This window comes from Meles meles, chromosome 2 (assembly GCF_922984935.1).
Source record: "Meles meles chromosome 2, mMelMel3.1 paternal haplotype, whole genome shotgun sequence".
Taxonomy (NCBI): Eukaryota; Metazoa; Chordata; class Mammalia; order Carnivora; family Mustelidae; genus Meles; species Meles meles.
Genome location: NC_060067.1, coordinates 73006992 through 73020061, shown reverse-complemented (window position 1 = coordinate 73020061; position 13070 = coordinate 73006992). Strand labels below are relative to the sequence as shown.

At 46.1% G+C, this 13070-nt stretch overlaps 1 protein-coding gene across 2 annotated transcripts in view; it reads right to left on the bottom strand.

Annotated features, from left to right (window-relative positions):
- MAML3 (mastermind like transcriptional coactivator 3) overlaps positions 1 to 12732 on the bottom strand; it is a 409056-nt gene extending 396324 nt beyond the window's left edge. For both annotated transcript variants that reach the window (XM_045997952.1, XM_045997953.1), the window contains exon 1: positions 11426 to 12732. In XM_045997952.1, the coding sequence (XP_045853908.1) occupies positions 11426 to 11896 (471 nt within the window). In that variant the 5' untranslated portion in view covers positions 11897 to 12732. The remainder of the gene's footprint in view (positions 1 to 11425) is intronic.
- Positions 12733 to 13070: the final 338 nt, after the last annotated feature.

Sequence of the window (13070 nt, the reverse complement as noted above, 5' to 3'; positions counted from 1 at the left end):
GTAAATCAAAATGGCCAAGAGCTCCGATCAAGGGCAGGTTCAGACCACTGCAGCACACGTGTATAATGAAAACTGATAGGACTTCTCACTATCTAAACAGACGCTCTAAGTTGACTGTCCAGGCAAGTCCATTTTGATGCATTTTCTACAGTTGGCCAGGTCAGCAGGTGGTTATTACCATGTTACACAGATGACTGGATTAGTCAGGGTAATTTAACCTGTAGGAAGTGGCAACTCACAGACCTGAGATTTTTATGACCCCTCAAACCTGCCCCCACTGCCTCCCCAGGGAGCACAGCACCAACTGAAACACATTTTCCAAGTAAAGCCACACAGGTCTGTGAAACACAAAGCTCGGGAAAGGTAAAGGAGAACTATGGTCTCGTTCAAGAAAGTGAATTTCCCACTTTCACAGTATGAGCAGGTACTGGTTAACTAGACTCCTACTAACTTGCTTTTTAGGACCAGATGAAAAGAAGGAAAAGTCATTCCTATAAGACATGTTGCCAAACCTTTAAAAACCAACAATGTTCACCCTAGACTGCAAAGACCAACATCAGTTACTGGAACTGACACTTTTTTTTTTTTTTTGAAGCTGTATTTTTAAGGAAACGCAATTATCATTTGCTCTAAATTGTGTTATAATAAGATTCAGGTGCTATATTAAACCATATTAGATTAAGAGATTTTTTTTTTGGTCAACCTTTTCTGTTTATACATATTACGTATATAGCAAGACACCCAAATCTGTGCTACAGAAATGCTCACATATGTATAAGGAATATATGAATAAGGATGTTCATTGCTGTAATGTTTAATTGGCAGAAATTGAGAAACTACAAGAGTGTCTATCCACAGAGGATCATTTAATAAATTATGGAACATCTGTATTATGGAATGCTATATAACAGTTAAAATAAAGACTGAATTGAGGATCTATATGTAATGACTTGGACAGGTCTCCAAAATATATTACGTGGAAAAAGTCAATCTCAGAACCATATGTATGATTCCATTTGTGTAGAAAAAAGCTACCATGTGATGAGGTACAATATATAGTATATATGTAACTGAACAGAAGAAGGTCTGGAAAAAGATATTATAAACCATGGCAACTTCTGAGAAGGGGGTAACATGAAGGAGAAGAATTAAGTCACTTCTTAAACTACTTTCATTTAGCAATTTATTCAACAAAAATTTTGAATTCCTCCTATGTACATTAGGTCTTTTTCTGATATGAAGATAAAGAGACAACATCTCTGTCCTCACTAATTGGCATTTTATTTCTATATTGTTAAACATTTTATAATTTAAAAAAAGATGTCATGGCGGGCACCTGGGTAGCTCAGTGGGTTAAGCCGCTGCCTTCGGCTCAGGTCATGATCTCGGGGTCCTGGGATGGAGTCCCACATCGGGCTCTCTGCTCAGCAGGGAGCCTGCTTCTCTCTCTCTCTCTCTCTCTCTCTCTCTCTCTCTGCCTGCCTCTCTATCTACTTGTGATCTCTCTCTGTCAAATAAATAAATAAAATCGTTAAAAAAAAAAAAAAAAAAAAAAGATGTCGTGGGGCACCTGAGTGGTGCAGTTGGTTAAGTGCCTGACTCTTAGTTTCGGCTCTGGTCATGATCTCAGGGTCATGAGACGCAGCCATACATCGGGCTCAACGCTCATCACAGAGTCTGTTTAAGATTCTCTCTCTCTGGGGCACCTGGGTGGCTCAGTGGGTTAAGCTGCTGCCTTCGGCTCAGGTCATGATCTCAGGGTCCTGGAATCGAGCCCCGCATCGGGCTCTCTGCTCAGCAGGGAGCCTGCTTCCCTCTCTCTCTCTGCCTGCCTCTCTGCCTACTTGTGATCTCTCTCTGTCAAATCAATAAATAAAATCTAAAAAAAAAAAAAAAAAAGGATTCTCTCTCTCTCCCTCTGTTCCTCTACCACGCACTCGTGCATGTTATCTCTCTCTCTCTCAAATAAATAAATAAATCTTAAAAAACAAAACAAACAAACAAAAAACGATGCCATAACCCCTTCTCCAACACTTAGCCAACTAAACAACTTTTGCTGGAACATTTTCACTCATCAAGACAGCTCATTTCATCTTTGAACAGGTTTAATTTTCATATAATTGTTTTTTTTTTAAATATTAAACCAAACCTGACTCCTAATAACCACCAACCACTGATCCTAACTGTATCCCCCTGAGGCCGTAAAGAGCACATCTAATCCTTTCTTCACTTGACAGCCCTTCAAATATTTTAAGAAAGCAATCATACTCTCTAAATCAGACTAAACACCACCAGGTCTTCCAACTGTTTTTCATATGACATGGTTTCACGTCCTTGCACCTTCCTGCCTGCTTCGTTCTAAATGTTCTCTTCTTTGTCTAATTTCCTCTAAAAGCTTTAAGTCAAGCCGTGATCATGGTGCTACAAGTGTAACCTAGTCAAAAAAAGAAAAGGAAAGAAAGATGATCACCTGCCTCATTTTCAACAACTTTAATCTTACTCCCCACCACACCAGGGAATCCTCTCCTCCTACATAGAGACTTCATTTGAAAAATAATGAAATAAATTTACAGAAAACAATGCACGAGAACCATAGCCACAGACAACTTGCAAGAGGATACAAAGCATTTAGGGCTCTAGGATTTTCCTAAACGTTAGTTTATTAATGACTTCCATTAACGTGTTCTCATAAAACCACAGAACCATTTCATACAGCCAATCTGAACCAGGAAACCATGGCCTGTAGCATGCGTCCAGTGAGAGCAAGGATGCCCCCTTCACCACGGTATCCCCAGTGACCAGAAATCGTGTCCAAGATGCAGCTGTTGCCCAGTACCTAGTCATTAGATGTTGGCTTATGTGTGAGTAAAACAAGCCTCCAACCACTCAACTTTAAGTCTGCACTTGGGCAGAAGGCAAACAGTTAAGTGATATGCAAGTCATTCATAAAAATGGGCCTAGCAATGGTGTAGTGCCATAAAGTCTTTGGTACTCATATACATATATGACTATATATATATAGTCATTCATTCGGGCCTAACAATCACTCAGTGATGTAAAAACAAGTAACTACTGTTCCCTTTCTGCCACAAAGTAAGAAGTCAGATGGTCACATGGCCAGGGCAGACATGTGGGACAGTGGTCCTTTAACTCCTTCCAAGGTACCCTCTGCCGCACCTCCTCCTTTCTCCACTCCTTAAGTCATAAGAGTGTTTTTGAAAAGCTGTGAGTAAAACCACACAGTGTATTTTCAGCATCCTAGGGGAGCTCCTTATTTAAAGCAGGGTTTCTCAACAGCAGCAACACTGATATTTCGGACCAGGTACTGTGGGCACACTGTAAGATATTCAGCTTCATTGCTGGCTTCAAGCCACTGGACAGCAGTAGCATCCCTCCAGTGTGACAACCAAAAATGTCTCCCGACATTGCCAAATGATCCTGGGGAGAGGAAGGGAGCAAAATCTCCACTGCCTGAAAATCAATGATTTAAAGGAATCTGTAAGTAGTACATCCATCCCGTGGGTAGTAATCATTTAAGAAAGCATGAAAATATTTAGGAACATGACTTCTTCCATACACAAACAATATTGCTTTCGCTCTTGAAAACATATATATTTGACTTTTCGTAGGGTCTGAAGGTTCAGAAGAGACTACTCGAAGCACACTTTACCTTTCTGTAAGCTCCCAAGACACCAGGACACTGTCTGCTTACCACCAATAAGCAAAACCGATCATCTCTCTTGTTTCTCCCCCTTGCCATCCATTCCAGGTGATGCCTCCAAAATCTTTCCCCCCTTTTGCCTCTCCTACCTTAATGCTAGTTCCTTCAAGCCCTTTCCTGGGTACCAGTCCCTTTAGATTCACTCTCAATCACAGAGCTGCTTTCAGCATCTAACAAACAATCAAAGAAAGAAAAATAACCAACCACTGTGAGAATAAAGGGCACTGCAAAGCTTGTCTTTTAGAGCCGTGCAATCCTTTTGAGTCAGGGTTACAACCCAGGCTGAATCCGCACAAACAGACTCACAGCACTTCAGACTTTTCCTGTGCCGGGAGAGGAGCCTCTGTCTAGGCATCAGTTTTCTGGAGGTGTCGAAAGACGTTGTGAGCGGGGAGAAGAGATATACAGCCATGTCTCCTAATAATGTCTTCACATGTGCGAATCATCGCGGAGATGGCTGAGGTCTGAAGGGTCCACAACATGAAACATTACACAACTGGATTCTACCCAACAGGGTAGAGATGTACAGAATTAGAAAGCAAATTCTGGAGGTTGTTGGTTAAAAAATTTAAGATTTCACTCCAGTTTTCTACAGTGGTTAAGCCATTCATTGCTAAGGAGGATACACATTAGTTATTTGTATTTTAAAAGATTCTACTTTAGCATAAAGGTCATTCCAACCGATGGGAGGTCCAATGTAATTAAAAAGAAGTGTCTAAATTATTCTTAAGGAATCACTTTCCTTTTGTCAGAGGAAGTACTACAAGCCTTTTGAGATTTTTATTAAATTCCCCCAAGAATACTACGCACAGCTTGCCTTAAACCTGAACCATAGCAGTAATTTCCTTTCTCTATGCATGTGTGCATGTGGCCCTAAGGGAATGCTGTGCTTCTTTTCCAAATGGAGTTTCTTTTCCACAACTCAAAACTCCTCAGTGGTGTAACAGATGGAACAGCCAGGTATACTCAAGGAGGGGGGAAAGGTGTGCCCCTTCTCTGATCCATTAAACGAAACTATGATCTCTAAGTATTTATCATACAGCAAGCTCTCAACTCCATTCTCTAATTTTATCCAACCTTATTTGTTTAGTTCTTCAAGTTTCCCTAGGTTTAAACAAGAGTGTTTTGTTTTGCTTTGTTTTTAAGTTAGGAGAATGAACCAGTTCTCCGTGACAGTTGATTTACAGAAGCTACATTTCCAACGCACAAACATGAATAATGAATTTTTGGAATGTGTCTGTCTGAAAAGCATGCTGTATTTTTTTTTAAGATTTTATTTATTTATTTGACACAGACAGAGAGATCACAAGTAGGCAGAGAAGCAGGCAGAGAGAAAGGGAGAAGCAGGCTCCCTACAGAGCAGAGAGCCCCAATGCAGTGATGTGGGCTTGCAGGCTCCATCACAGGACCTCAAGACCATGACCTGAGCTGAAGGCAGAGGCTTAAACCCTGAGCCACCCAGGCACTCCAAGCATACTGTGTTTTTAATGAAATTTAATTTGGGGGATCCTATAACTTTGGAGCAGTCACCTGTAAATCAGCTTTGTTAAAAAAATAATAATAATAACAGAAACCAATGTCAACTTAGTTTGAAACAACAGGAAAGTAAAGCATATTATTTTACTTAAAATGTCATGAGAAGGGGACATAACTCAACCCAAAGCTGTTGAGAATTTACTGGCATCAAGTATAATGCTGATTAAAAAACAAACAAATAAATAAAAACTGGTTATCCCCCTTAAACCCAGCTAGAATAAAACTGAAAAACCTACAATGTATATACTCAGTCTTGGATGCAAGAGTGTGATTTAGCATTTTAACCTCTTTGAAGCACTAAGAACGATGAAGCAATACTGCTGAACGAATGAACTGAAATTTTAAAATTCAGCCTATTCTCCATTATTTGTGCTAACGAGTAAATGGTATACAAAATTAAATCCATAATTAATCCAAAATAACTGGCATCTTCCCCGATAGTTTCATTAGTTATGAGAGGAGAAAGCCTGAAATTAAATTTCTCTTCTTCTTGCTTCTTCCCACTCTTTGGTAAAGGTGCTAAAGGTCAGTGGAAAGACCAAAAGGTTGGCAGCAGGAGGGGAAGAAAAACAAAGCAAGCAGCTACGGGGTCTGAAAACTGGATCAAGGGCCTCTGATTAATAGAGTGAAAAAATGCAAAGCTATTTGGGAACGTTAAAAGGCAGAGATTATAAAAATCATGGGACTGAGTTTTAAGTATGTTCCTCGTTATGAGATTTTGATGTCTGGTTGATTTCCCAGTTCTCTATAATGAGTAATGTGGAAAAGATGACAGAATTTAGCCATCCTAAACTCAAGAACACAGTTCGAAACTGTTCATTAACAAACACAGAGCACTAATCACAAATAAAATTCCATGCTATTAAACAACATATAAGTACCTCAAATGTGTCCAAGAATTACTATGTGATGTGCAAAATGGTTTATTATACTGCATTCCTTGAATGGCAGTAGCACTAAGATGAGAAAGAGGGAGAGACACTCCCCCATCATGTCAACCAATGGAAGAGCTCTGTCAGGAAACCTCTCTAGTAATAGTTGGCTGTTGGTCTCAGATATTTATGTTTCTATATAACTCTATTTTAATGTTTAAAATCCTCATCTTTCTTCTTACAGAAATGTCAGTAAACCATATACCTGGACTGCTTATTTCCCTCAAACCAGGTAGCACCAAGCTACAAAGGTTCTAAAACTTGCCCTTAAAATTCTAATGAGTCAGGATGGAAAGTATCAAATATAGAACCTGCCTGAAAACTCAGCTTTGCTTGGGAAGGAGCTCACCCTAAAGAGCATTTCGTAGATTATGATTAATGATTAACTAAATGTGCTTCTACTTTTCTGATCTCTAGCTGCCCAGTACTAAATAAAATGCACCACAACCAAAGAACATAAATAATATAATTAAATATGTACTGGAGCTTTAAAAAAAAAAAAAAGCTTCGTAAGAATTGAAAGACAACACTTGTGAAGCACAGAGAAATTAAATTCCAGAAAGTTTTTCACAAACTTAAGGCACAACCTGTGTGGGTTATGGAAAGCTTTTCAATAATCAACTGTCAATCCTATCACCCAGGATGGTACAGCAGGGCAAGCCAATGAAAAGGTTCCTGTGAAAGACTCAGACATGGTCTGACATTACAAGCCTGCCAAAAAACCTGGATACAGAGCCAGTAATTTACCTTCAACAGGATAAGAAATAGGAAACCAGATTCATTTATAAGGAGGTTTAGCACTGGACTAGTATGTTTACATTTCCTGGATCTGTTCCAGAAACAGATGAGAAAATTTCGGATAGGTTGCTGCTTTCTCCAATACTCAGTAATTATTAAGTTTATTATCAACTGAATTTTATGTGATAAACTCTCAGAGCAAGAAGCACACACATTTATGCGGTCTGTAAACTCTGTATAAATTAAGCACACTTTGAAAGTTATAATGGCACTAACAGAGTGAAAAGGTCATGAAAACACAGGGCTGAACCAGGTCAAGTAAGGCTACCACCATTTTGAAATTCTGAAGACTGCATGGTCATGCTTTTTGAAGTGCCTGAATGATTAAACCTCTTTCAAGTCAATGTGCTCCTCTCTGAAAATGAATTTGTGTCAATTGGAGTTTACCTTGGAATTTTACAGGCCTTCAGTTCCAAGTATAGAGAACGAACAAGGTCTCTTGTTTCCACAAATAATTAAAGCTATTTAAAGAAAAGGAACCTTTTCACCTGAGACTCTCTAATAGGTGAAATGAACAGCTCTCACCAATAACTCCTTGAGGGACAAGTGTATATAAACAAAGTGCAAGTGTTGGGGGGAATGGGTGATGATCATTCACTGACTACATGTCCAGAAATTACCTTTTACCTGAGATACTGTCGCTTCAAACCAAAGCCTTTTCCAGCTCCCTGCTCTCCTAACGGGCAGGGCTATTAGGAATCCACACAAAACCTAGGCTCCTTATAGCAGTTTGGAACCAAGGAAGATTTCTATTTCACCTCACCCACGCTGCCTTTTGTTTGCTTGTTTTTTGTTATTCATGACTATGCTTATAAATGTATAAGATAAGAAAAATCAAAAGAGGTAAAGAACTGATGAGACTGCCTTCTTAACCCAAACCAGGCAGAAAGAGAACTAATCAATATTTAGTACTTTGGACATATTGGCCCTAAGAAGGTAAACAATAGCAATAAAACAGAAAAGAATCCTACTCATCTCTATTTTTAGCATCACCATTATTATTATTTGGCTCTACTCGATTATTGCTTTTCTTTGGGATTTCCCAGATAGTCCAATCTGAGAATTAAATGTAATTGTTCTGTGCCCCCAACCAGAGCCCCACTATAATTCAGCAGCCAATTCAAGAAAATGAAGATCAACATATTTTTTGCAATCTCTGCTTCCAAGATTTTATTTCATACATAGACTAAGTTAAAGTACTCTTTCAAGGGACAGTGTGAATTTTTTAAAACTATTTTTAAAGAAAAAATAGCTTATCAAGAATGATGTTATTTTCCGGGCGCCTGGGTGGCTCAGTGGGTTAAAGCCTCTGCCTTCAGCTCAGGTCATGATCCCAGGGTCCTGGGATCAAGCCCAGCATCCCGCTTTCTGCTCAGCAGGGAGCCTGTTTCCTCCTCTCTCTGCCTACTTGTGATCTCTGTCTGTCAAATAAATAAATAAAATCTTTAAAAAGAAAAAAGAATGATGTTATTTTCTTTCCTTTTTGTGGCATATAGAATTTATATGCAACTCTTCTCTTAAGAATTAAGTCTGTTTATTTTAATTACACTCATCACGCATACTTCCCACTGATATCAATGGGAGATGTATAGGTGAAATACAGCTGAAGCTAGAATATACTGTTCTGTACATAGCCTTGGCATTTACCTCAATTTAATCAATGGACTAAATTATTGTCACAAAATTGACAGACAAATGCTATTTTTCAGGCAATCATTTTTCAAGTCTGTGGTTAATTTGCTAAGGTGGGATTCACTATGACATTTACAGTTTGTGTCTCCTCCATTCAAGTAAGCATTGTCTTTGCATTTTCAAAAGTAAGCTCTGGCTTGAGTTCGCAACCTCCTTACAGGTCATGTCAGAATCTTCGACTTCCTTCCACCTGCGGGTGTATTATAACCTGGGGCACACACCCCGAGTCCTCCCTCTCCCCCTCCGAAGGCCCACAGGGCACCCTGGAGAGAACCTAATCCAAACACGAAAACTTTCTGGCTGCTAACTCTACTGTTCTCTCCTACTATCAAAAGCGACTGGGCACGGGGAAGGGCACTGGCTTTTGTTCCAGCGTTGCCCGGCTGGCGAGGTAACGCCACCGCAGTCCTCCATCCCGAAAGGTCGGGAGAAATTGCGTGGTGCTGAGATTCTGGAGCCTCACGAAAAAAAAAAAAAAAAAAAAAAGCCTATTTTTACGCAATTCGTGCGTGTGGGGTGTACAAACACATGAAAAGAGGGCGTGGAGCTGCAGGCATGAAATTCTCAGTGCCTTTCAAATTCTACTTCGTCTTAGGTTCACAAAGTGAGTCTCCCGATCTGCGGAAGGGCGCGAGGGGGGCAGGGAGAGGGAGAGCACGGGGAGAGAAAGAGCACGAGGACTAGGAGAGAAATAGGTAGGAGAAGGGCACGCGAGCTACAGTCGAGATGCAACTCTGGCCCCGCCCCCGGGTACAGTCAGAAAAGCTACAGTGTGTCCGTGGCTTTCGGCTTCCTGTTTGTAAAGCCAGAACCTCCCTCCCTGACTTCGGTGACAGACGCTCTTCCTTAAAACAGAGTCCGCTTCTTCTTTGCGCGCTCGGGACAGGATCCGGGACTGGAGAGTGTGGGGCGCGCAGGGCTCGGGCTGACGGGGCGGCCCGGGCGGAGGGGCCAGGGCCGCGGGGCGCAGCGCCCCTCCCAGCCGGGCGGCCTCCGAGGTAGAGCCGGGCCGCCAGGCGGACAAAGCGCCACCCGCTCCCTCCCCCACGGCCGCACGTCGAGAGGGAGGAGAAGGCGGGCTGGAGGGATGTGGGAGGAGGAAGAGGAGGGGGAGGAGGGAAGGTGCAGCCGGCGGCACTGGGCAGGATCGCGCCGAGGAGGGTGGGGAGAAGGAGGGGCTGGGCGGCCTCGGAGAACGGGGAGGAGGGAAGGATTCTTGAAACCCAAGATAAACAAATTGTTCCTCTTCACGTGCGGGGTGGGGGGAGGTGGAGAGGGTGGGGAGCAAGCACGGCGGCCTCTCCTCTCCCCCTCCCCCTCGCCGGCTCTTTGTCACGGAGCGCCGGCCGGAGTGCGGGGCGAAAGCCCGCGGCGGCACCGGCACCACCCGCGGCTCCGAGGAGTCCCAGACCCTGGGTGTGCACGATTTATAAACCGCATATACTGAGGGGGCCGCCCGCGCCGGGCCCTGCGTCGCCGATCGAGGGGCAGCCTGCAAAGGGAACAGGAGCCCGTGCGCCCTGCCGCGCTCCTGGATTCCCACAGCCCGGCACACACGCGCAGCCCTAAGCGCCGCGGCGCGGTGGGGGAAGGGGCTGCAGACACCTTTCCCAAGCTTCCGGCCTCCCCCCCACCCCTCCCCGACCCCAGAAAGGAAAGCAAAAGAACCGGAGAGAGGAGATAAGAGAAAGGATTCTACCCTCAGGGTTAGGGGGTGGGAACTGCCCCTTCCTCTCCGAGAAGTTAAGCCATTGGCTGCTCTTCTATCTCGAACCCACCCACCCAGCCATTTAAGCCTCTTTCGCCTCGGCGATACCTTCCACTCCTCCGGGCTTATTAGACCGGCTTGGAAAGTTGGTGGGGAGCGGGGTGGAGGTTGAACCAGGCTCGGTGCAAGCAAGTTTAAGAAGAGAAGAAGGAAGAATCCCCAACAGGGTTGCGTGGTCGGGACCCTGGGCGCGCGCCGGGGGTGTAGCTCTCCTCTACTACAACGCGCCGGGCGGCTTCCCCTCCCCGTACCCTCCTGGCCGCTCCACCTGCCGGACCAGCCTCGGGGCTCCAGCGGCGAGAGCGCGCACCCGCGCCCCGCATCCGTGCGCGCACCCAGGAATGCGCGCGCGCGCAGCTATCCTCGCCCGCTTCTCACTCACTTCAAAGTTCATTCACAAAACTCTCAGACTTTCTCAGCCCAAAGGGGGTGAGCTAGGGAGAGGAGGCGAGAGCATCTCCCTTCCCCCTCCTCCCCCCAGGGGTTGAGGGCCTGGTGCCCGCCCAGAATCTGCGACAGCATCAATTTCTCCCTGCACCCGGCGGATGTGCTGAGAGGGGTGGGCGAAGGGGGACGGGTCTGGGAAGGCGAAGCTGCACCGCGAGGGGTGGGGTGGGGAGTCGTGAAGAGGAGGAGCGAGGTTTCAACTCTGGGTTCACTCTCAAATCCGTATCTAAGAAAGGGAGGGGGGGAAACTTTTCCAGTGCCTCACTCCGACGCTCCCCCCAGGCTCCCTCCTCCCCTCGCAGTCGTGACTGGCTTCTCCCCTCTCGCCCTCTCTTCCCCAAATCTGACAACCCTGACAGATTAACAGGTAGCGACGACGGCAGCTTTTCCCTCAGAAAAGTTAATGTTAACCCTTCGGTTTCAGCCCATCTCGCCACCGTCTAAATCAGACACCCGTTCCCCCCATGTAAGAAGCTCCACGCCCCCCCCCTCCACGCGCGCGCCCCACGCCTGCTGCCAGTGCGCCCTCACCATGATCAGCGTGTGGTTCCTCTGCTCCGCCGAGGCAGCCTCCGCATCTTGCTGGGGTTTGCTCTGGTGCTGCTGCTTGCCCGTGCCGGCGCCCGATTTCTTGGCCCTCTGCTCCAGAGTCCGCTGGTAGAGGCTCACCGTGTCCCGGCGCTCCAGCTCCAGCTGCTCCACCTGAGCCTGCTGATACCTGTTCTCGCAGTTGACGTGGTGCCGCCGGCAGCCCTCGATGCGCTGGCGGAGCCGCTCCACCACGGTGCTGTGCTTGGGAACGGCCGCCGAGCCGCCGCCGGGGCCCCCGGAGCCGCCGCCGCCGCAGCCGGCAGCGGGGTGATTGCTACTCGGAGCAGCGGGAGTACTATTGGGAGTATTATTCACACCGATCCCGGCCCCGCCGAGGCTGCTGTTCAGGCTACTGTTGATGCAAATACTACTGCCATTCGCGGCAGCAGCGGGGGCTGCGAAATCCCCCATCCTGCTCCCCGGGCACACTATTTTGGAAGAACTTTTTTTTATCCACCCCCCTATCAGCCTCCTCCTTGGGTCCAAGAATTAAAATAGTTTAAGTGGAACGCGGGGGAGACGCAAGCACATGGATGGAAACAGCGATCCCGACGGGGCGAAAAAAAAAAGGGGGAGAGATTTTGGGGTGGGTTTTTTTGTTTCCTTTTTTTAAACTGTAAAGCTCGAGGGGAAAAAAGGGGGGTGTTATCAGAATACCATCAGACACCTATCAACAAAAAGAATCACAACAAACTGAGCCAGCAGCAAATCGGGTTGCAACTCAAGGGGAGATCCGCTCCTCTCCTGCCTTCTTTTTATAATCCATTATTTTCTAATAAATTCCAGGAGATTTCCGGTGGTTGGCAAGCATTTTCTCCCTACGTACCGAAAAATACACCCCATGTACACACACAAGCATATGCCTCCAGTGCGGACACGCGCGACACACACTCACTCCACACCGCATCGGAAAACGGCAAGCTTGCTTATTGCATTTTCCTTCCACAAAAAAGTTTTGGTGTTTATGCCGCCCCGTGTTCTCAAAGTACTTTGGCTGCTCAGTTGCATTTCACAGGAACCTAGATATCGAATCCTCGGGCTGGGGGAAGTAAACACATGGACAGTCCGAGGCGACTGCAAAAGTAGATCGGTGAAGTCCTTTGCAAAACGCCGCGCGGAGAGCAGCCCCTAACGCTCGGCTGGGCTGCCGCTGCCGCCGCTGCTCCTGCCACCATCACAATGATCAACTGCTCGCCGCCGCCGCCGCCACCGCCGCCGCCGCCGCCGCCTCCTCCTCCTCCTCTCGCTCCTCCACCTCCTCCTCCTCCTCCATGCCAGCGGAGTGATATCAGGACGCGCGAGCTCAGTAAACACGGCAGCGGCCGCGGCTGGAGGCCGTGAGACAAGCCGGGGGACCCGGCGCAAAACCCGGCCCGGACTCTCACCCGGCAGGAGCGGGCGCGGCACGAAACGGCACTCGGCTCCCGCCTCCCTCGCCTCGCCCTCCCCGCCCCTCCACGCCCCCAACCTCTCTACTACCCTGACAGGAAGCCGAGCTGCCAGAAAAGAGAAAAAGAAAAGATTCTGGGGGATCTCGGGAATGAATCAACTTTTGACCTGTGTGTGTGTGTGTGTGTGTGTGTGT